The sequence below is a fragment of the Trichosurus vulpecula genome, chromosome 3 (genome assembly GCF_011100635.1).
Source record: "Trichosurus vulpecula isolate mTriVul1 chromosome 3, mTriVul1.pri, whole genome shotgun sequence".
Taxonomy (NCBI): Eukaryota; Metazoa; Chordata; class Mammalia; order Diprotodontia; family Phalangeridae; genus Trichosurus; species Trichosurus vulpecula.
In genome coordinates, this window is record NC_050575.1 from 152,463,775 (window position 1) to 152,488,268 (window position 24,494).

Genomic DNA, 24,494 nt, shown 5'->3' on the forward strand with positions numbered 1-24,494 from the left:
TAGGCTTAGCACCTAATAGATAGGGGTCTGGGCCTGGGGATTAGCACCTAGTAAGACTCAATCAAAGACACTGAATTAATCAAAGAAAACAAAGGCCAAACTCTTCAAGGATCCCCCAGTACACCCCCTTTTCCAGTAAATCTAGGCAGGGCTTACATTTCAGTTATTGACAGTGATCCACCCTTTTCTTTTTTTTTTTTTCATTTCGCTTTTTATTTGCACTCTAATTTCATTATTTACTCCCGTGCCATAAGCTTTTGTTTCTTCAGTTTCTTCTGGGATATCTTTTTCTTTTGAGCAACCTCCTCTTCTGGTTTAGGAACAATTTGTTCCTTTTCAGTGAGTATCATCTCAATATGGCAAGGAGAACTCATGTATGGGTTGATTCGACCATGAGCCCTGTAAGTACGCCGTCGCATTTTGGGAGCCTTGTTAACCTGGATATGCTCAATGACAAGAGAATCCACATCCAAACCCTTCAGTTCTGCATTACTCTCTGCATTTTTAAGCATATGCAACAAGAATTCAGCACTCTTTTTGGGCCAGCGACCCTGTGTCCAACCCCACTGCTTAGCCTGGGCACACCTGCCAACTCCACCATTATACCGACGGAAGGGAACACATTGTTTCTTCAATGTGACATCTTTCAAATACTTGGTAGCTTTTCGGATATGCATGCCCTTGATAGCTTGGGCTGTTTCACGGGTGTTCTTGAAGTGGACCCGGAGATTTGAACCCCTTGACTTGCATGATTTTGTGGGGTTCTCTGGATCAAGAGAGTACCTCACCATTTTAAATGATTACCTAGGATGGCTCAAGGGAAGAGGATCCACCCTTTTCTTAAGGACCTCTAGCAAAGAAAATTCCCTCTAATTTCCATTCCTGATTTTGAGACTCCACTGTGATTTAGAGTTACAGAACTAGTACTGCTTTTGGTGAGGAGAGAGGGGAGCCTGAATTGTGTAAGCTGCTTAATTTTCTCTGTGCCTCTTCTGTAAAATGGAGCAGAATTGGACAGTCTCTAACATGGATTCCAGCTCTTAGGTTTCATGTGCTAAGTGGCTCTTACATAATTTGATCCTTCACTGTTTGCTGGTGACATCTTAGGGTTAATAAGGTCTTCACAAATGGTTAGGACTGTGCCTGTGGCAGGTTTGGAAACTTTAATAACATTCTGACTCTCTGTGTAGCCCGATTACCACATAATGCAGTTAGATGAGGTCCCAGAATCCAAGTCAACCTTGTAGGAAAAGCTATTCTGATATAAAGGACATTTACAGGTCTTGCTAATAGCTTAGTCTCTAGACATATGTTTTTAACTTAATGTATTTAGTAAGATGGACTAAATACCTACCTTCCAAAGTTAAGTGAAAAACAATTTATAAACTTTAGAGATATTTAGAAACACTGCTTCATGATGGGTTTTTTATTTCATTGAATGGGAATACCCTCCATCAATAGAGATCACTACCATCTGTCACCGTATGGGTGAATCCTCAAGAGTTGCCTAAGACTCAGGGAGGTTGTAACTTACTCATAGTCCCTCAGTTACAAAGCTTCCAATCTGTGATTCGAAGCCAGATGTTCCTGACTCCCAGTCCAGCCCTTCTTCCTCTCTGTAGTAACAAGAGCTACCATTATTATTTTTGTTGCTCTGATTTCCAGAATGGGGAAGGCATGTTGGAATTAGAGGCTCGTCGTATGAAAGATTGAAGAAGAGAAAAGCCTGGTGTTTGAAGAAGAATTCTCCAAGGAGCTGAATGTTCACAGTAAGGTTAAGTAATGATAACTGATGGATATATGGGAGAAGGAAAGTGGATGGCTTTGGGAAGATTGATTAACTTGGCTCCTGGCTTAGTCAGAAGCCTGAGGAGGAGGCAGGGTGAGGAAAGGGTATTTTGGAATACATTTGGTTAAGTGTAGAATTTATAGGAGAAAATGCTGCGGAAGCAAGGAAATAATTCTGATTCTGCTCCCCGCAGAAGGCAGTGGTTGTCTGGATGGCCCAGCCAATTTTTGATAGAGCTAGGGTATGGAGCAGGGCAATCGGGGGCTTGGTCCCCAGCTAGGGACCAAGGGAAGGTAGGGAATAGTTTTCTAGACGCTCTAGGACCCAAAGCCAGGTGTACCTAGAGGGATACTAACGTTATTGGCTTCTGGGACCATTAGGTTCATATAGACTTTTACATGGAGCCTGGGATAGCTCCAAGATGATGTCTGAAAAGTGTGAGTGTTTCTAGAGTCAGAAGGGCCCTGTTCCCTTTCGGCGACAGAAGGCCTGTTGATGACTCCAGCCAAATTCACTCACTGAAGTTGAGCTAAGAGAGAGGCATGTTTATTTTTCCAAGTTCCTCACCAAAGCCCAGATATCACCAGGCTGCAGTCAGTCTGAGTGCATCAAGTCAGGGTCAGTGACAGAAATGCATGGGCCTAGATAGAGGGTGGATTTAAGCACAGGATGAAATATCTGTGGTGCAGTGGGTGGGGTGGCTCCATGCTGGGCGATACCAAGGGGAGGGCTGGATCTGAGACAATGTAGTATAGTGGAAAAACAAACCAAAAGTCAATTAGTCAATAAGCATTTATTAATGTGCCAGCACTGTGCTAAGTGCCAAGGATACAAAGAAAGGTAAAAACATGGTCCCTGCTGTCAGGGAGCTCACATTCTGACAGGAAGACAACATGCAATAACTATGCCCGTATAAGCTATATACAGTGTAAATTAGAGTTAATCTCAGAGGGAAGGCAGTAGTAGTGGGTTGTGGCTAGAGGGGAGACCGCTGGATTTGCCTCTATCAATTTGCGTACCTTGGGCAAATCACTTTCCTTTCTTGACCTTTGTTTTCTCATGTGTAAAATCAGGGGGTTAGACCAGATGGCCTCTAAGGTCTCATTCAGCTCTATATCTATGACCTTGTGATCCTGTGAGGAATCTAGTCATGCCACTTTGGCTTAAGAATCCTTTAATAGAAAGTCCTTGGGGGAGGGAGGTAAAGGAGGTGGGGAAAGAGGGTGATTTTGTGTTCTGAGTAAATCCAGTGGAAAGATACCACACCGTTGCCTCAGGCCGGATCTCAGTCCCAACATTTCTCTTACTTCCTCTCCCCCACTTACCCATGAAGGCCCAAGTTGTCCACCCATTGGAACCCACCCAAGGTCTGCCTCATCAAGGCAACCTCCTCCCCTACCCCCATTCTGAGATACCACAAAGGGAAAGATGGGTCCTGCCTTTTATGAGAATGTGTGATAAATAGTACCGTGTTTTTCTTGACGGCTCTTCTATTATTTCTGACATTTGTCTGGAGGTATTAGTGCTCCTTTGAGGTGTCAGGGCCAGTTATTAACAGGAGCCTCATCATCCACGGCTGCAGTTGCAAGCTCAGCATGGCCGGCTTCTCCTCAGCAACACGGTGATCTATGTAATTAAATGGAATGATTCACTGCCCTACCCTCATCTTTCTACTTTCAAGGCTATTGACATTCATTGGCATGAGGAACCCAAAACAAGGATTTCAGATTCTACCCTTGAAGGATTTTCCAATAGCTGTCTAGCCACACTCTGCTGATGGGGCAACCCAACTTCATCTGGGCCCTTGCCTCAAGTGAGAAAATGGCACCACCCTCATATCTGGGTAGGAGAGAAATAAGGGGAAAAGACCTATGTTGTGAGAGATTTCTTCATTTTTTGATGGAGCTATTTTGGGAACCGATGTTTATATCCAACCAATGACCACTTCCAAGAGGCATCGTACTGTGGCAGTAGAGTCTTGGGCTTGAAGTCAAGAAGGATCTTGGTTCAAATTCTGCTTCTCACAATTAATAGCTGTGTCCTCAGGGACAACTAGGTGGGGCAGTGGATAGAGCATTGGGCTTGGAATCTTCCTGAGTTCAAATCTGACCTCAAACACTTACTAGTTTTGTGACCCTGGGCAAGTCACTTAACCCTGTTTGCCTCAGTTTCCTCATCTGTAAAAATGAGCTGGAGGAAGGAAATGGCAAACCACTCCAGTATCTTTGCAAAGAAAAACCCCAAAACAGGGTCAAGAAGAGTCAGACACGACTGAAATGACCAAACAACAACAATAACAAATCCATGGGCAAGTCACTTAGTTTCTAAGCTTCATTTTCCTCCTCAGTAAAATGAGAGGATTGGAGTTAGATATCGTCTGAGCCTCAGTTTCCTCAAATGTAAAGAGAGCCTCTAAGGACTCTTCCATCTATATCAATAATATCCTTACAACAGAGCAGCCCAGATGGACAGTTTAGCTTTGAAGACTTCCAGCTACAGTTTCATCTTCAGCCAAACCTTTTCCCACCAGCCTCTCCCCCCTCCCCCACCCCCATACAGGAGAAAACCAGAGAAGGCCCAAATGACTGACACTTTATTGCCTTGGTTTTATGAGAATTGCTGATAATGAACAGGCCCTCCTTGATGGCATTGCAGATCAATTATGAAAGATTTTTAAAAAAATGTTAACTTGTAACCAAATAGCTCCAGGGCTTGCTGATCATAAAAGTACAATTTAGAAAATACCGGGTTTCCTGAGGTTAGGGGCTCTGGCCACCAGGAAGTGTCAGATGCTACTAAAGAGATGTCAGGGTTTGGGATGCAGCTTTGGGTTAGGTTTTTGGTTTTGCAAGTTGATAGGCATAGAAAGACAAATAAGAACTGATGCAAAGGGAAGTAAGCGGAGCTAAAGAATAACATACACAATGACTACACCGATGTAAATGGATAGAGCGATAACAGAACAAAGAGATCTAAATGCTTGACCACTCTGATGACCAAGTTTGGTCCCAAAAATGAGACTCGAGAAGGAACCTTCCTCCTTTCTTTGTAGAGGCAGGGGACTGTCAGGGTGGAACACTGCATAGAATGTCAACTTTTTTGATGTAATGATTCATTTTGCTGAACTTTCCTCCCCATCTTTTGTTTATTCTTTGTTCTAAGGGATAGCTGGGGGTGGAGTAAGGTGGGGAGGAGGGATACACTGGAAAATGTAGATGGTGTGAAAACAAAAGATATCATTAAAATACATAAAAAAGAAAGTAGATAGGATGCTCATTGCCACTTTGCAGAGTTGCTGAGAAGTGCTCCCTAGCCTGGATGGACAAGCTATGCTAGGGGCCTTTTGTTTCTGATAAACACTTTAGCCTTTGGAAGCCATGTATGACGGCTTTGTTCCCTCTCCCGTGCCCCCCAGATAGGAAGGCCTGGGCTTAGGGATCAGGAGGTCAGGGTGCAAGCCTGCCCACTGGGAGTGGGGGTGTGTGTTTCCATCCCTACCTCCCTGACTCCCTCAGGGTACTCTCCAGAGTGCTAGCAGCCCAAGCTCATTCACTGAATTTGCTGAGTCACAACCACTTGCTGACTCATGACTTTCTTCCCCCCCACAGAGACTTTCTCTGCCTGTAGCCAAATTGCGGGTGTTCTAAGTAATTCACTGATTCACTTGCTGGATCCTGCGGCAGTTGTCTGGTCTGACACCTCGTATTTCATCAGTAAACTGTCCCTAAAAAGATAGTCTGAACTCTCAGATCTCTATCAGATTAATAAATAAAAGCTTCCTGGCTTGGCCCTCTCTGTTCTCCAGCCTTGAGAACCTTCCTCTAGGGATCATTTTCATGGAGTGGCCTCTATGAAGAGCCTCTTCCGGTGACTCAGCTGTTGAGTTGTCCTCACTGCCCCTCTGTAAAACCCTCAGAAATACAAGTGGACATAAAGTGTCCTGGGTTTGGAGTCTCAGGCCCTGAATTCAAATCCTAGTGGTGTCAGACGCTTTATGGTGATATGAAAACAGCAATAAACTTAGAAGTTATTCAGGATCAGAGATCTGGAGACCATCATGTCAAATCCTCGAATTCTGGAGATAAAGGAACTGAGGCCCAGGCAAATGAAGTGTGATTTGCCCAAGGCCACATGAATAATAAGTGTCAGAGGTGGCTTTGGAGTGGGTCCTCTGAATCCTCTTTCCACTGAGTCATAAGTTCTGAGTTCAAATTCAAGCTCAGCCCCTTACTACCTGTATGACCTTGGGTGAGTTACTTTATCTCTAGAATAATCCTTCATTTCCTCCTCCGTAAAATGAAGAGGGTAGATTAGATGACCTTTAAGGTCCCTTTCTGGTCTAATAAATGATAGCTAGCATTTATGGAGAACTTCGAAGTTTACAAATTATTTTACATATATTAACTCCCTCGATCTTTACAACAACCCTGTAAAGTAGGTACTATTTATTATCCCTGTTTTACAGCAGAGGAAACTGAGGCTGAGAGAAGTTAATGACTTACTTAGGATCCAGAGCTAGTAAGTATCTGAGGAAGGATTTGAACTCAGGTCTTGAAAATGTCAAATTCAGTTCTATATCCACTGTGCCTCCTCTATGATTCTACACTCTACCTGTGTGTCCTTGAGTAGGTTACTCAGCCTTTCTGAGCCTTATTCTTCTCATTTGTAAAATAAGGGGGTTGGATTACACGATCTCCGAAGTCTTTCCAGCTTTAAATCCCATGATCCATGAAATATAAACTTAAGGTGGAAAAAAAGTTCGACAATAGCATTTCCAATGCTTTAGCTTGATGTCCATTCTAGCCTTCTTGCCATCTGCCAGATACCCTCTGACTTGCTCTTCTTTGCCTGGACCAGCATCTTTTACTCTGCATCTGAGACCCGGACCTTCACACTGGGTTATCCAGTATCCAGGCCCCCAGTCTCAGAGGAAGTTAATCTGATCTATCTTTGGAACTTCTGCTCCTGGGGCCCAAGTAATGGGTCCTCTAGAGCAACCCCTGCCGATTTAGATATGAGGAAACTGAGACTCAGGTTAACTTTAGGATCACAGATGTTAACTTTAGGGTTAATAGGTAGATTGCACTTTAGAGGTCAGCTGCTCCATGTGTCCGACTCTGTGACCCCATTTGGGGTGGTTTGCCATTTCCTTCTCCAGTTCATTTTACCATTGAAGAAACTGAGGCAAACAGGGTTAAGTGACTTGCCCAGGATCAGATAGCTAGTAAATGTTTGCAGGCGTATTTGAACTCAGGTCATCCTGACTCCAGGCCTGGAACTCTATCCACTGTGCCACCTAGGTGCCCTAATAGAGCTATTAAACCGATTGGTTAATGACTGAGCAAATGCAAACTAGCCCATTTAGTCTACTTTCTTTACTGGCTGATCTTAGACAACTGACTTGCTTCGGTTTCACCTCCATTCAACTATCTCATCTTCTTGTCCACCTCCTCAGGACAAAATTCCCTTCCCTGGTCACCACTCTTCTAAGTGTTGTCTTCTGCCTTTTGAATGTAAGCCCCTTGGGGCAGAGACAATCTCTTTTAAAAAAATATTTATATCCCCAACACTGAGCACAGCTCTGGGAACATGTTGAGTGCTTAATATATGCTTTCTGACTTGATTAATTAATTAATTCATTCAAAGGGTAGCCACAGAGTAAGGTATTTTAAGGCTTACTATAGCCTTCCCTCTATCATCTGACCTTCTTTTCCTCCCTTCCCACCTTGATGATTTTCCTGGCTTCTCTTTTTTTTAAAAGAATTCTTTCTGTATCTCCTTAAGTATACTATAAGTCATAGAATTATAAGATCAAGCATTTAAAGCTGGAAGGGACCATAGACGTCATCTAATCCAAACCCTTCACTTAACAAATAAGAAAAATGAGGCTTACATGTTAAGTGACTTGCCCAACCAAGATCTCACAGATGAGCAGCAGAGTTGGGATTCGATATCATGTGATTCCAAATGTAATGCTCGTCATTTCTGCATGTACTTTTGCAGGTGAAGACAACATGATAAGGTGCCCCTCAACAAGATGAACCCCTTAATTGGTCTCTTTGCATTCAGTCTCTCTCTTTTCTAAGCCATCCCTCAAATAGCTGTGAAACTAATGGTTCTCTATTTTTATAAAATTAGTAGTTACTTATTTTAACATTCACTTAAAAAAATTTTGAGTTCTGATTTCTCCTTTCCCCCTCAACCCTTCCCTACCCATTGAGAAGGCAAGAAATATATCAATTATACATGTGAAATCATGAAAATTTCCATATTAGTTATGTTGCGAAAAAGCAAGAGAAATAAAGTGAAAAATTATCCTTCAATCTACACTGAGACTCCATCACATCTTTCTCTTGAGGTGGATAGCATTTTTCATCATAAGTCCTTTAGAATTGCCTTGGATCATTGTATTGATCAGAATAGCTAAGTTATTCATAGTTGATCATCATTATAATATTGCCCTTACTGTGTGCAATGTTCTCCTGGTTCTGCTCACTTCATTTTGCTTCAGTTTATTTAAATCTTTTCATGTTTTTCTGAAACCATCCTGCTCATCATTTCTTATAGCACAATACCATTCCATCACAATCATATGCCAGAACTTGTTCAGTTGTTCTCTATTTTGGGTATCCCCTCAATTTCCAATTTTCCACAAAAAAGCTGCTATATTTTTGTACACATAGGTCTTTTCCTTTTTCTTTGATCTCTTTGGGATACATGCCTAATAGTGGTATTGCTGTGTCAGAGGGTATGCACAGTTTTATAGTCCTTTGGGCATACTTTCAAATTACTCTCCAGAATGATTGGATTAGTTCACAACTCCACCAACAATGCATCGTGTCCCCCAAATTGCTGTTTCTAAAGCACAAATCTGACCATGCCAGTCTTCTCTAGTCAAGAAACTTCATAGGTTCCCTATTGCCTTTGGGTTAAAAGCACAAAGTCTTCAATTTAGCATTAAAAATCCTTCACAATATAGCTCCAAACCATCTTCCTAGTCTCAATACACATTATTCCCCCTTATGCATATACGCTTGGGCCAAATTGGCTGGCTTGCAGTTCCTACTCTCATGACATTCCACCTTTATGCCTTTGTATAGGCTATCCGCCAGGTCTGGAAGGTTCCCCTTGCTTACCTATGATACTTAGAATCCTCAGCTCCCATCCATACTCAGCTCAAGCGTCACCTCCTTCCTTGCATCCCCCAGTTTTTGGTGTCTTCTTCCAATCACTGTGTATTTACTATATTTACTTATCTGTGAACATGTTGTTTCCCCCTAATAGAATGTAAGGTCCTGAGGGTAAGGACTGCCTTACTTTCATATGTGTGTCTTCAGTGCCTAGCTCATAATAGGTGCGTAATAAATGCTTGATGGTTGATCTAGTTCAATCCTCTCATTTTATAGATAAGGAACTGAGACCTAGAAAGGTGACATTGACTTGTCAAGATGGGATTTGAACCCAGGTCCTCTGACTCCAAGGACATTAAGCTTTCCATTGTGCCATAAGCATCCTCTTTCGCCTCAAAAGAGCCCAAATCCAATGGATGGTTTGATAGCATGGAAGGACCAACTAGAAATTAGGGCACGAAGGTTTTAGTCCTGGCTTTGCCACCAACTTCCTCTGTCATCTTGGCTAAGTCCTTTCCCTTCCCTGGGCATATATAAGATTGTGGAGTTGCACCAGCTGATTTCAGCTCCAACCTTTTAGAAGTCTGTGCATTTTCCCCTCCCTTGGTTCTTAACTATCTGGCTAAACCAGGCTTTCGTTTACTGTTCTGCCTCTCCGTCCTTGCTCATTCTCAGCTCTCGTCCTCCCTCGCTCCTTCTCGGCCACTATGTCTTGGCAGTTGGCTTTATAGGCACTTTTATTAGCAGATAAATCAGCAGTAATGCAAGAGAAACTGGTGCCCTGGTGAGAGTCTGGCTTTTGTTTCTGGTCCTAGCACACATCCCTGGGCACTAGCTCAGTTCTCTCCCCAGCTCACTGAGTGTTCCTCCCACTCCATTATTAACTTCTGGCAATTTGTTTTTCCATGTTTCCTTTTGCTGTTGGGCAGCAGCTGTGCTGGAGGCATGGGGATGGGTTTAGTTTGGTGATTAGTTACAGCAACTGGGGTTGTTTTCCTTCTTCCAAAGCTCAGTCTTTTAGCACTCTTCTCTAGGCAATACCACACCTTCCTCCCCCACCTCCCCACTAAGCAGGGGTGGTGGTTTCTGGGTAAAGAGGCTGGCTCTGTGAGTACCACCTTCTGGGCTACCTGTGGCAACTGCTCTGTTTGTGCCACCCTTGTTGTTCTACTGAAGTGATACTTATAAATGACTAAATACTTTCTGGCTCTCTTATTATTCTCCTTTTTCTCTCTTAGTGATTTCATTATCCTATCTCATAAATTCAGAAAGGAGAGTTGTAGAGACAGCACGGCCACAGTGGAAAGAAAGCTGGACTTAGGGTCAGAGGTACTGGGTTCAAGATCCCACTCTGCTACTTGACTTTGGTCAAGTCCTCCTTTGTCTTCTCTGAGCCTCAGTTTCCTGCTTGGTAATGTGAGGGGATGGGACTATATGCAACGTTCTTAGCCTCTTTGTGTGTGCCTTGGACCCCTTTGGCAGTCTGGTGAAACCTATGGACTCTTTCTCAGAACACACACACATGCATATATATATATATATACACACACATATATAAACACATATACATATACATACATATATACACATAGCCACATGCACACATATACACATATGTAATAATTATATATATAATTATAAAAGAGACCAATTATATTGAAATACATTTGTCAAAATATTGAAAAAATACAAGTTCATAAACTGCAAGTTAAGTAAGTACTTCTGGACAATGTCATCCCTACTTCTCCCTGTGTGACTTTAATCAAGTAACTTGACCTCTTTGGACCTCCATTTTCCCATCTGTAAAATAAGGGTACTGGACCAGATCCTAAGATCATAGATTTTAAGCTAGAAATTAGGACTTAGATCTCATCTAGTCCTAGCCCTTCACTTTTCAGATGAAATTTCTGCCCACAGAAGTTGAGTGACTTGTCCAAAGTCACTCGGGTAGTCAGGATTTGTACTCAGGTTCTCTGGCTCCAAAGACAACATTCTTTCTATTCACTCATGTTGCCTCCCCTTCTTAATGTCTCAGGTCCTCTCCAGCTCTATGTCTATGATTCTAAGACAAAGGCTTGTGAATGGTGAGTATGGTCAGATTTTTGTGGGGCAGACTCATGGAGGGACCTAGGAGAAGGGCTCTCCTCCTGCTGTCAGATTGGCTGGAGGTCATGAAAGATTGGTCAGGAATTGCCAGTGACCTCGACCTTTGGATTCTCAGAAACACTAGAGGAAATGGGTTGTGGGGGGTTTGGGAAAGAGAAGGCTTTTTACTTTAAATTTGTGAATCTGCAGAGAGAAAAATGCTTGCTTGTTATCACTGTGCATTTTCCTAATGGAGGTTTCTTCTTAAATACCACTCAAGAAATTACTTTGTCTCTGATTTTTAAAATTGGCTTGGTATTGAGCATCATAATGTGCTGAGGAAAAGAATCCAAGAGTCATCAGATTCCTGTTTCCTTCCTCATTACTTCATGAGCTAAACCTTACCTCCTGTTCCTTGAAACCAGCCAGGTTTGTCTCTTTTTGAGGTGACACCTGCCTTCAGCTCCAAAGTGATGCCTGCTGAGAATGGAGCAAAGCAGGTGACCCATATCTCTATCAGGAGTGGAAACCTCCCTATTTCTGATTGTGGGTGCATCCTTTAGCATCCCTCCTGGGAAAGAAGACCACAGATACATATTCAGTTGTGGAGTTGCTGTCAGTCTGGCCTTTCTACTGTTGGCCAGGTATCAGAAGTTCAAATAATAATAATGCCTTGCTTATATAGTGCTTTTAAAGTTGAAAAATACATTATTTATTTGAAACTCTCAACAGGCCTGGTAGATAAGTACTATCATTGTTTTCATTTTACAGATGATGAAACTAAGACCCAGAGATGTGAAATGACTTGCCACGGTAACACAACTAATGAAAAATAAGGTGGGATTTGGACCTAGGCCTACCTGGCTCCAAATCCAGAGCCCTATCCATCCCCTGGCCTCTTTCTCTACTTGCAATCTCTGAAGACTAACATTAATTAATCAACAAGCATTTATTATATGCTAGGCTTTGAGGACACAGTACAAGAGTGAGACACTCTCCGACCTCAAAGTTTCTGGACCAAGAGTCTGAAATCTCCTGGAAGCTCATGTGTTCTCTGTAATGTAATCTCTGAAGGCCTAGCTGTAAACCAGATTCTATCCTGTTCACACTGGGCATGGTGTAGTGGATAGAGTGTTGAACTTGGAGTTAGGAAGAGATGATTCCAATCCTCTCTCTAATACTTGTTAGCTGTGTAACTATGGAAAAGTCACTTAACCTTTTCAGGACTCAGTTTCCTTAGCTGTAAGATAAGGGGAGCAGACTAGGTGGGCTTGGAAATTCCCTTCCAGCTCTGCATCTCTGATTTCATGATGCTGCAATCCTATAATAATAGCATATCTTCTGAAGAAGGCCCTGCTGTGTTTTCATTCTGGCATCTTCTGGATGGGAATTTGAGAATGCCTACTTTGGGGTGTTCCACAACGTGTTGTTGCAGAGAGGTGGCAGGCGCTTTGTGTGTGTATATTGGGGAACGCTCTGTTCATCAGGTTCTGTTGAGGACAGCTTGGCTGGGGGCAGGGAGGGAGTATGGGGAAATGAAAGACGGTCCTGCTGTCGTTGTAAGCTGAACTGCATATGGTGAATGAATCTGTCCTGGCCAAAAGGTTTTCATTTTACTTGCAGGGGGTGGTAATTGTGAAAGTGTCTGACCCTGACACTGTTCACTGTTCAGGGAGTTATTTATGTCTGAAATGATGAGAACTCCACCACTCCCCCCTTCGTCCCCCTCACCTCTCTCCCCTGCATCCATAACAGAAAATGTGTGAGGAAGTGGTCCAAATGCCAGCTTGCGTTTCTGAGTCAGGATTACTGCTGTCATGAGTGTGTTTCAGGCCTCCATCTATCTTCAGCTCAGGCTCTCTTGCTGTCACTGTTGGAACATTGATTTCTAAGCACTTAAGTTTCCTCCAGCTAAGGCACACCACATGTGTGGGTATGTAGTTTTTGAGATGGAGTAGGGTTTTTTTAAGCATGCCTCGAGCTCATAATCTCTGTTTTCTGTACTGACTTTTTACATTTCAAAACCTTAGCTAAATCTAGCCCTGCCCCTCGTTGGCTTGGGGATACAGTTTCCTACCCTTAGGTCCTACATGGGCCACCTTAAATGCCAGGTTGAGGAGTTTGTAGCTGGAGACAACAGGGAGCAACAGAAGGTGAAGGCTCAAATGTTTAGTTATGGAAGACTATTTTGGAGTGTTAGGGAAGAGATTGGAGGCAGGCAGGAAAAATAATTAGCAAGGTATTAATATTAAGTAAGAAACAACAAAAGTTTGAATTCAGGTGGTAGTTATATGAGTGAAGGTGAAGGGCCAGATGTGAGGGGAGTATCAACGAATATTGGTGTCTCAGTGGATATGGCGGGGAAGGAGAGTCAAGAGTCAGAGATGATACAGGAGTTATGAATCCAAATGACAAGTAGGATGGAGTTGCTCTCAACAGATATAAGAAAGTTTGTAGGAGGGGATGATTTAGGGAGAAGATGATAGGATACTTTGATATTTTGGATACTTTGACCTTGTGATGTCAGTGGGACATCCAGGTGAGGAAACAGGCTTAGAGAAAGGAAGTGATTTTCCCAAGACATATTTGTATCAATGCTCTCTTCAAATAGGTGAAGACCTGTCATTTGGAATGGGGTGCACTTGTCCTCTTGGACTAAAGGAGGTTGAAACCAGGATCAGTGGGTAGAAGTTAGAGGGATATAGATTTTTCCTCAGTAACAAGAATTTTATATAATTTTCCAACAAAGGAACAGGTTGCCACAAAGACTCACAGAATGTTAAGGAATATCAGTATTAAGTGATCATTTTTAAGAAGTCTCCCACCTCTGCTGTGTATCCAGTTCTAGTCCCTCTTCTGAATTTCCACCCTCCATCACTAGCTACCTATCGGACATTTTGAATTGAATGCCCCATAGGCATTTCAAATTCATGTCCAAAACAGAGTCAATTCTCTTTCTTCCAAACCAACCCTAACTTTCATATTTTCATTGAAGTTACTACCATTTTACCAGTCACTCACGTTTTCTACCTTAAAGTCTTTAAAAAAAATTAAAAGACACTTTTATTTAAAGTTTTGAGTTTCAAATCCTATGCCTCCCTTCCTGCCCTCCCCCCTTCCTGAGATGGTAAGCAATCAAATATAGGTTATATATGTGCAATTAAGTAAAACATTTCCATATTAGCCTTTTTATACAAGAAGACAAAAGGAAAAAATGAAAGAAAGTGAGAAATAGCATGCTTCAGTCTGTATTCAATCAATATCAGTTCTTTCTTTTGCTTCATTATTAGTCCTTTGGGATTGTCTTGGATCATTGTATTGCTGAGAATAGCTAAGTCATTCACAGTTCTTCATTTAATAATATTATTGTTACTGTGTACAACTTTCTCCTGGTTCTGTTCACTTCCCTATGCATTAGTTCACGTAAGACTTGCCAGGTTTTTCTGAAATCATCCTGTTTTTCATTTCTTATAGCACAATAATATTCCATTACAATCATATACCACAACTTGTTAAGCCGTTCCCCAATTGATGGGCATCTCTTTGATTTCCAATTCTTAGCCACCACAAAAGGAGCTGCTATAAATATTTTTGTACAAATAGGTCTTTCTCCCTTTTTTGGATGTCTTTAAGTTAAAGATCTAGCAGTGGTATTGCTGGATCAAAGGGTATGCACAGTTTTATAGCCCTTTGGGCATAATTCCAAATTGCTCCCCAGAATGGTTGGATCACAACTCTATCAACAATGTAGTTTTCCCATATTCCCTCCAACATCCAACATCTTCCTTTTCTGTCATTTTAGCCACTCTATAGGTGCGAGGTGGTACCTTAGGGTTATTTTAATTTGTATTTTTCTGATCAATAGTGATTTAGAGCATATTTCATATTACTGTAGATAGCTTTGATTTCTTTGTCTGAAAACTACCTGTTCATATCCTTTGACCATTTATCAATTGGTGAACGACTTATATTTTTATATATTTAATTCATATATATTTGAGAAATGAGGCCTTTATCAGAGATACTTGTTACAAATTTCTCCCTTCCCCCAGTTTTCTGCTCTCCTTATAATTTTGGTTGCATTGGTTTTGTTTGTGCAAAACCTTTTTAATTTTATATGATCAAAATGATCTATTTCACATTTTGTAATGCTCTCTATATCTTCTTTGGTCCTAAATTCTTCCTTTATCCATAAATCTGACAGATAAACTATTCCATGCTCTCTTAATTTGCTTATGGTATGACCCTTTATGTATAAATCATGTAACCATTTTGACCGTATCTTGGTATACAGTGTGCAATGTTGGTCTAGATCTAGTTTCTGCCATACTGTTTTCTAGTTTTCCCAACAGTTTTTGTCAAATAATGAGTTTTTGTTCCAAAAGATTGGATCTTTGGGTTTATCATATACTAGATTACTATGGTCATTTCCTATAATGTAATTTGTACCTAATCTATTCCACTGATCCACCAATCTATTTCTTAGCCAGTGCCAGGTTGTTTTGATAATTAATGCTTTATAATATAGCTTGAGGACTGGTATGGCTAGGCCACCTTCTTTTGCATTTTTTATTGATTCCCTTGATGTCCTTGAGCTTTTGTTCTTCCAGATGAATTTTGTTATTATTTTTCTAGCTCTATAAAATAATTTTTTGGTAGTTTGATTGGTATGGCACTGAATAAATAGAACAATTTAGGTAGAATTGTCATTTTTATTATATTGGCTTGACCTCACCATGAACAATTAATATTTTTCCAATGTTTAGATCTGACTTTATTTGCGTGAAAAGTGTTTTATAGTTGTGTACATATAGTTCCTGGGTTTATCTTGACAGGAGACTGCCAGGTATTTTATATTGTCTACAGTTACTTTACATGGAATTTCTCTTTCTATCTCTTGATGCTGGACTTTATTTTTGCACCTGTAGGTCCTCTTCCCTTTTTTATAATCTCTTTGGGATACAGACCTAGTAGTGGTATTTCTAAATCTAAGAGTACGCAGAATTTGGTTGCCCTTTGGGCATAGTTCCAAATTGCTCTCCAGATTGGTTGGATCAGTTCTCAACTCCACCAACAGTGCTCAGGTATCCCAATTTTCCCACATCTTCTCCAGTATTTAACACATTTTCCTTATCTGTCATATTAACTTATCTGTTAAGTACGAGGCGATACTTCAGACTTGTTTTAATTTACATTTCTCTAATCAAAAGTGATTTAGAGCACTTCTTCATATGCCCATAGATAGCTTTGATTATTTCATCTGAAAACTGCCTGTTCATATCCTTTGACCATTTATCAATTAGGGAATGGCTTCTATTCTTGTAAATTTGATTCAGTTCTCTATATATTTGAGAAGTGAGGTCTTTATCAGAGACACTTGCTGTTGTTTCCCATTTTTCTGCTTTCTTTCTAATCTTGATTACATTGGTTTTGTTTGTACAAAACTTTTTAAATTTAATATAATCAAAATTATTTATTTTATATTTTGTAATGTTCTCTATCTCTTGTTTGGTCATGAATTCTTCCCCTCCCCTTAGATCTGACAGGTAGACTATTCCTTGCTCTTATAATTTTTTCCCCAAAATTTGAATTGTTTCTTTCTGGCCACTTGTAGTATTTTTTCCTTAACCTGATAGTTCTGGAATTTGGCTATAATGTTCCTTGGAATTTTTATTTTGAGATCTCTAACCTGAGGTGGTTGGTGGATTCTTTCAATGCCTATTTTGCCCTCTGGTTCCAGGATATCAGGACAGTTTTTCTTCATAATTTCGTGAAAGATGTTCTCCTTTTGTTTATGGCTTTGAGGGAGTCTAATGATTCTGGTATTGTCTCTCCTTTATCTATTTTCCAGGTCAGTTGTTTTTCCCATGAGGTATTTTATATTTTCTTCCATTTTTTTTTCATTCTTTCGAATTTGTTTCATCGATTCTTGATGTCTAGAGTCATTAGCTTACACTTGCCTAATTCTAATTTTTAAGGTGTTGTTTTCCTCAATTAGCTTTTGTACTTCCATTTGGCCAATAATACTCTTTAAGGAGTTATTTTCTTCAGTGGATTTTTCCATCTCCTTTTCCATTTGGCCAATTCTATGTTTTAAACAGTTTTCCAAGCTGTCGAGTCTTTTTTTCATAATTCTGTCGCATCACTCTCATTCCCCGCCCCATTTTTCTTCTATCTCTATTATGCGATTGTTAAGTTTCTTTTTGAGCTCTTCTATGAGTTCTTTCTGGGCTTGAGACCACTTCCCATTTTTCTTTTGGATTTTGCCCATAGGTGTTTTAACACTGTTTTCCTCTTCTGAGTTTGTGTCTTGATCTTCCCTGTCATCGTAATAACTTTCCATGGTCAGATTGTTTTTGGCCTTTTTCCTTTCTTTTAAATCTGTGCTCTGCAGCTGGGGTGGAAGGGCATTGTCTCATGCTTCTTGTGCCAGTGGCTTACAGGCCCTGGCTGTTTACCTGGTGTTGCAATGATATTTCCCTGAAGCCCCCGGGAGTAACTCATGTCTGGTGCTATGCTGAGGGGCTGAAGTGGGGGGTGGCTGGTGCTCCTGGAGGCCTTATGAGTCTGGCAGCTTACTTGGCACTGAGCTAGGGTCCTAGTGGTGGTGTCTGGAATGTGGTAAGGCCTGGTGGAGTGTTTCTACATGTCCTGAGACTACACTAAAGCATGTGGAGGTCTGGCTGCTGGAGAATGCCTGCTTGCCCAGGGCTATGCTGAAGTATGAAGTGATTCTTGGAGCTGGAGTCTGCGAGTTCCCCAGCTATGCTAAGGCATGTTGGGGGTCCTGATGTTGGTATTTGTCTGCTTCACCACACTGGAGCTTAGGATTTCCCACTGTTTTGCTGAAGAGGGGCTTGCTGTTGGTTTGCTGGGATGCATCCTGTCCTGGAATGCACTCCTCTTTTACCTGAGATGAACCTTCCTTGCTGATCCTTCAAGTTTCTTGGGCTAAAAGATTGTTTCACTCTGTCTTTTTGCTAGTTCTGCTGTTCTAGGAATTGTTTTGGGGCACAATTTTATGGTTGTTTGGACATAAATATGGGAGAGTTACTGCAATTTACTGCTTACTCTGCCATCTTGGCTCCCAGAAGTTCTCTCTAGGATTTTCTAAATATAACATCATATCATCTGCAGAGAGTGATAGTTTTTGTTTTCTCATGGCCTATTCTAATTCCTTTAATTTCTTTTTTTTTCTCTTAGCTATAGCTAACATTTCTAGTACAAGATTAAATAATGGGCATCCTTGCTTCAGTCCTGATTGTATTGGGAAGGCTTCTAGCTTATTCTCATTACAGATAATGCTTGCTGATGTTTTAGATAAATGTTACTTATCATTTTAGGGTAAACTCCATTTATTCCTATGCTCTCTGGTGTTTTACTAGGAATGGGTACTGTATTTTGTCAAAGACTTTTTCTGCATCTATTGATATAATCACATGATTTCAATTGGTGTTATTATTGATGAAGTCAGTTGTGCTAATTAATATTGAACCAGTCCTGCATTGCTGATATAAATCCCACCTGGTCATATATGGTGTATGATTCTTGTTATATATTACTGTAATTTCTTTGCTCGTATTTTATTTAAAATTTTTGCATTAATATTCATTAGGGAAGTTGGCCTATACTTTTCCTTCTCTGTTTTGGCTCTTCCTGGTTTGGGTGTCAGCACCATATCTGTGTCATAGAAGGAGTTTGGTAGGACTCCTTTGTTGCCTATTCTTCCAAATAGTTTATATAATATCCAGATTAATTGTTCTTTAAACGTTTGGTACAACTTGCTTGTGAATCCATCTGGTCATGGGGATTTTTTTCTTAGGAAGTTCGTTGATGGCTTCTTCAATTTCTTTTTCTAAGATGGGTTATGTAAGGATTTCATTTCTTCCTCTGGTAATCTGGGTAATTCATATTTTTGTAAATTTTCATCTATTTAATTTAGATTGTTAAATTTATTGGCATAGAATTAGGCAAAATAGCTCCTGAAAATTGTCTTAATTTTCTCTTCATTGAGTGCGAGTTTACCCATTTCATTTTTGATACTAGTAATTTGGTTTTCTTTTTTCCATTTTAAAATCTAATTAACCAATGATTTATCTATTTTATTAATTTTTTCATAAAACCACCTTCTAGTTTTACTTTATCAGTTCAATAGTTTTCTTACTTTTAATTTTGTTAATTTCTCCTTTGATTTTCAGAATTTCCAATTTGATGTTTAATTGGAGACTTTTAATTTGTTCTTTTTCTAGTTTTTTTTTAGTTCCATGCAGTGCATCGATCTGCTTTTTCTCTATTTTAGTGATGTAAGCAATTAGAGATATAAATTTTCCCCTAAGTACCACTTTGGCAGCATTCCATAAATTTTGATATGTTGTCTCATTGTTGTAATTCTCTTTAATGAAATTATCAATTATTTCTATGATTTGTTCTTTGACCCACTTGTTTTTTAGGATTAAATTATTTAATTTCTAATTAGTTTTAATACCTCTTTTCATTGTCCATTATTGAATGTAATTTTTATGGCATTGTGATCTGAAAAGTAGGTATTTACTATTTCTGCTTTTCTGCATTTGGTTGTGAGATTTTTATGTCCTAATACATTGTCACTTTTTGTGTAGGTGTCATGTACTGCTGAGAAAAATATATATTCCTCTCTATTCCCCATTCAGTTTTCTCCAGAGATCTAACATATCTAACTTTTCCAGAATTTTATTCACCTCCTCAACTTCTTTCTTGTTTATTTTTTGGTTAGATTTATCTAGTTCTGAGAGGGTGAAAGTTGAGGTCCCCCACTAGTATAGTTTTATTATCTGCTTCTTCCTGTAACTCATTCAACTTATTCTTCAAAAATTTGGATGCTATAACATTTGTCAAATATATGTGTAGGATTGATATGACTTCATTGTCTATGGTGCCTTTCAACAAGATATAATTTCCTTCTTTTAATTAGATCTATTTTTGCTTTTGCTTTCTCTGATGTCATGATTCCTACCCCTGCTTTCTTTGTTTCAGTGGAAACATAATAGATTCTGCTCCAGACCCTTACCTTTACCCTGTGTGTATCTCAAATGTGTTTCTTGTAAATAACATATTATAGGATTTGGGCTTTTAATACATTCTATCTGCCTCTGTTTTATGGGTGAGTTCATCCCATTCATATTTATAGTTATGATAACTAACTGTGTATTTCCCTCCATTTTATTTTTCACTTGTTTATCTTCCTCTCTCACCACCACCCCCCACTCTTTACTGTTTTACTTCTAATCACCACCTTCCTCAATATACTCTCCCTTTTATCTGTCCCTCTCCCCCTTCTATTATCCTGTCTCTTTTTACTTCCTTATATAAGATAGATTTCTATATCCAGCTGAATGCACATGTTCTTCCCTCTTTCAACCAGTTTTGATGAGAGTAAGGTTCCAGCTTTGCCTATCTCCTTCCCTCATTTTCCCCTCTGTTATAATAGCTTCTCCATGCCTCTTTTATGTGGGATAATTTACCCTTTCAGTCTCCCCCTCCTTCTTCCAGTGCAAATTTCCTTCTCACCTCTGTATTTTGTTTTTTGGGGTATCCCATCAAAGTGACCTTATATCTACACCCTCTGTCTACATATACTCCTAATTCCTCTTTTAATAATAAAGTTGTTAAGAGTTACAAATATTATCTTGCCATATAGAAATATAAACAGTTTAAACTTATTAAATTTCTTATGTTTTCTTTTGTTTCTTTTATGTTTCCCTTGAGTCCTGTATTTGGAGGTCAATTTTTTTTTTTAATTCAGCTCTGGTCTTTTAATTAGAAATGCTTGAAATTCCTCTATTTCATTAAATGTCTATTGTTTTCCCCTGAAAGATTATATTCAGTTTTGCTGGGTAGGTGATTCTTGGTTGTAACCCTAGCTCCTTTGCCTTTTGGTATATCATATTCCAAGCCCTCTGGTTCTTTAATGTGGAAGCTGCCAGATCCTACGTAATCCTGACTGCAGCTCCATGATATTTGAATTGTTTCTTTTTTGGTTGCTTGCAATACTTCCTCCTTGATCTGTGAGCTTTGTAATTTGGCTGTGGTGTTCCTAGGAGTTTTCATTTTGGGATCTCTTTCAGATGGTGATTGGTGGATTCTTTTAATTTCTATTTTGTCCTCTGGTTCTAATATAATACACACTAGAAAGTGTGACATACTAGAAAGAGTGTTGGCTTTGCACAAGACTTGGGTTTGAATGCCATGTTTGCTTTTACTCCCTGTGTGACCTTGGGCAAGTCATTTTACTTCTCTAGGCCTCAGTTGACTTGTTTGTAAAATAAGAAGTTTGGACTAGATGGCCTTGAAAGACTTTTCCAGTTTATAAGCTATGATTCTAGGACCTGACATTGTCTCGGTTGTGCCTCTGAAGAAGAATGATCTGAGGTGTTGGTTTCAGTTTTTCTTGATAATCTCTTGAAAGATGTTGTCCAGGCTTTTTTTTAATCATGGCTTTCAGGTAGCCCAATAATTCTTATATTTTCTCTTCTGGATCTATTTTCTAGGTCAGTTGTGTTTCCAATGAGAAATTTCATATTTTCTTCTATTAGGTCTCCAAAGAGACGAAAGAAAATGGAAACGGACCTATATGTACAAAACTACTTATAGTAACTCTTTTTGTGGTGGCAAAGAATTGGAAATTGAGGTGATGTTCATTAATGGGTGAATGGCTGAACAAGTTGTGGTGTATGAATGTGATGGAATACTATATGATGCAAGAAATGATGAAAGGGATGGTTTCAGAAAAATCTGAGAAGACATGAACTGAGACAAAGTGAACTGAGCAGAGCTAGGAGAACAATCTATACAGTAACAACAATATTTTAAAGATAATCAAAAGTGAAAGATTTAGTAACTGTGAGCAATACAATGATCTATCACAATTCCAAAGGCCTCATGATATGCTTTGCCTCTTCAGTTAGAGAACTAATGGTCATAGATTGCAGATTGAAGTATATATTTTCTTTCCTTTTTCTTCCCAGAGCTTGGCTAATGTGGAAATATGTTTTGCATGACTTCACATGTGTAATGAATATTGTATGTCTTGCCTTCTCAATGGGTAGGGCAGGGGATGGAGGGAGGAAGAAACTTGGAATTGAAAATTTAAAAAAATGAGTGGCAGAGCTAGTGATACTAAACCCAACTCTTCAGGCTCCCAATCCAGTCTGTACCTCAGTATATTGTAGCTGCCACAACCCTGAGAGATGACTTCCATCTTGATGCCAGGAGATACTGGAGTTGCATTTCTGTCTGCCTCTTCATTCATAACCACCAGTGTCTTGGACTTAATAGGCTCTCAATTCATATATTTTTAGTACATAAGTGAATTACTCTCTTTCCCCTTCCAAGCATGGGCTACTCTGCTTAGGGTGAAGGATCTGGGGATGGGAAGGGACTCTTTTTCTTTTGTCACATGTAAACTAAGGAGTTTGAGCAACAGATTGGCCATTCTCACTCTGAGCTCTCCTTGGGCAAGGTAGGGCAGTAGGATACAGACTGCCTGCTTGATATGTTGAAGGGTTGATTGGACAAAGCCAACAGAACTCTTCTCTGTAGCCTCCTGAGACTAGGCACAGATGATGAATGTGTGTAGTTTTTTTGTATTGGTATCTGGTTGGAAGTGAGATCGAAGTTTGTGAACATGACATCTGGATCTGCTGTCCTTCTTGGCTGTGCCTTCAACAATATTGGGCTAAGGAACATTCATAAGTAGAATACAGCCAGGATCACTCAATAATCTCCAACAATCCAAAGACCAGGATGTTTGAACAGAATGTCAGAGATGTCATATCAAATTTAAAAAAATGATTGGCACTTGGTCCGGTTTGGGCAGGGCCTCTCCCTTCAGGGACACACCAGAAAGTGTGACATACTAGAAAGAGTATTGACTTTGCACAAGACTTGGGTTTGAATGCCATGTTTGCTTTTACTCCCTGTGTGACCTTGGGCAAGTCATTTTACTTCTCTAGGCCTCGGTTGACTTGTTTGTAAATAAGAAGTATGGGCTAGATGGCCTTGAAAGACTTTTCCAGTTTATAAGCTATGATTCTAGGACCTGATGTTACTTCATTTGGGCCTCTGAAGAAGAATGATCTGAGGTGTTCGTCTGATGAGCTTGTTTCCCTCCCCACTTCAGGCCCAGATGAGAAAAGGCTCCTATAAATCTGAGCAGAGAAGCCCCAAACCTAATTTGGTATTGTCGCATCTCAGGAGCTTAGGGCCCAACAGAGATGGCTCTTGTAGAATATTTATCCAGCAGGGAGAGTCAGTCCTCTGGGGCAGGTACTCTTCAGTAATGTCTTGGCTGATGTGTAGGTCTAATAAATTAAATCTGTTAGATCATCACTGTTATGTTCCTTAGACAAGCACTTCTATTGAAGATTAGAAAGGAACTTAAGGGGATTAAAAGCTTCTCTTAGTGAAAAACAATGTTTCAGATGGGAAATCCACTTACCAATATGAATTTCAGGAGAAACACATGTCTTCTTTAATGCTTTGCTACTGCTTGGAGATGCTGGTGTTTCCCCCATACCTCCCTTGCTCTGTTTTGCATAAGTTATAATGTGTATTTTGTTCAGTGTGGCAAATCTCTCAAAGAGATTGATGGTTTCCATAAAGTCGCATGAAAACATTTCTTCTTTGTTCACAAGGAGGAAAAAAAGTGTCTAATAGATTTGGAGTATTAAATAATGTCAGCTTATATTGTAAGGCAAGGAGTCTATGGGAGATATCAGCCACCAAATACCAGAGAAAGCTGGCTTGTCCAAAACTAGCATAGAGGCAGTTTTCAATTATCTACATATGGATTATCCGAAATAAGTTTGAATAAAACAAATATTTCTTCCTTTACCCAGCAGGCTTTTGGAGCCGTTTCTTTGCTGCCAGTCATTTTGTGTTCAGGAATGGAAAGCCATTTTAATAGTCTGATCCAAGTATAATTTGGAAGGTAAACCTGCTGCTGTTTCAGGAAAAAATAATCATAATTCAGTGCCAAATCAAATGTAATTACTTTTGGAAGGAGGTTATTTGATTTTTGGGATTCTCCATTCCATTAGAATAAAGAACAGCAAAACTGACTACTCAAACTCGTATGCAAATTCCAAAGGTTGAGTCAAGTCATTTTTAGGAGGGAAGGATCCAAAGAGCAGTACATTTCTTCCCCAGAAAGTCAAGGTAGCTGGCCTCTGTCTATGATGCTTAAACATCATTATGGAGAGAGCTCCCATGAGCTATTGGGATTTACCTGAATCTGGGTCATTTTGTCAGTGACTAGCTAGGGATCTCATAGTCACACTGTTGGTCCTCCACACTTATCCTACTCCATGGAGCTGTCTTTTGCTCCTTTTTTCCTTAAGGTTTTATTGGGGCTTTTTGTTTTTGACATCACAGACACTGTAAAGAGCATTACTTCTTGTGTTAGAGGACCAGTGTTCAAATCCCGCCTCTGAAGCTTGATACCTGTGAGACTT

General features: G+C 40.0%; 1 protein-coding gene across 1 annotated transcript; it reads right to left on the reverse strand.

Annotated features, from left to right (window-relative positions):
• Positions 1–216: 216 nt before the first annotated feature.
• LOC118843365 (60S ribosomal protein L17) lies at positions 217–804 on the reverse strand. The gene has a single exon (XM_036750974.1). It carries the CDS (start codon positions 789–791, stop codon positions 237–239), a length of 555 nt encoding a protein of 184 aa, XP_036606869.1. The 5' UTR covers positions 792–804; the 3' UTR covers positions 217–236.
• Between the last annotated feature and the right edge of the window lie 23,690 nt (positions 805–24,494).

Coding starts and splice junctions, on each gene's coding strand:
- LOC118843365 (XM_036750974.1), bottom strand. CDS start 791: ATGGTGAGGTACTCTCTTGATCCAGAGAACCCCACAAAATCATGCAAG.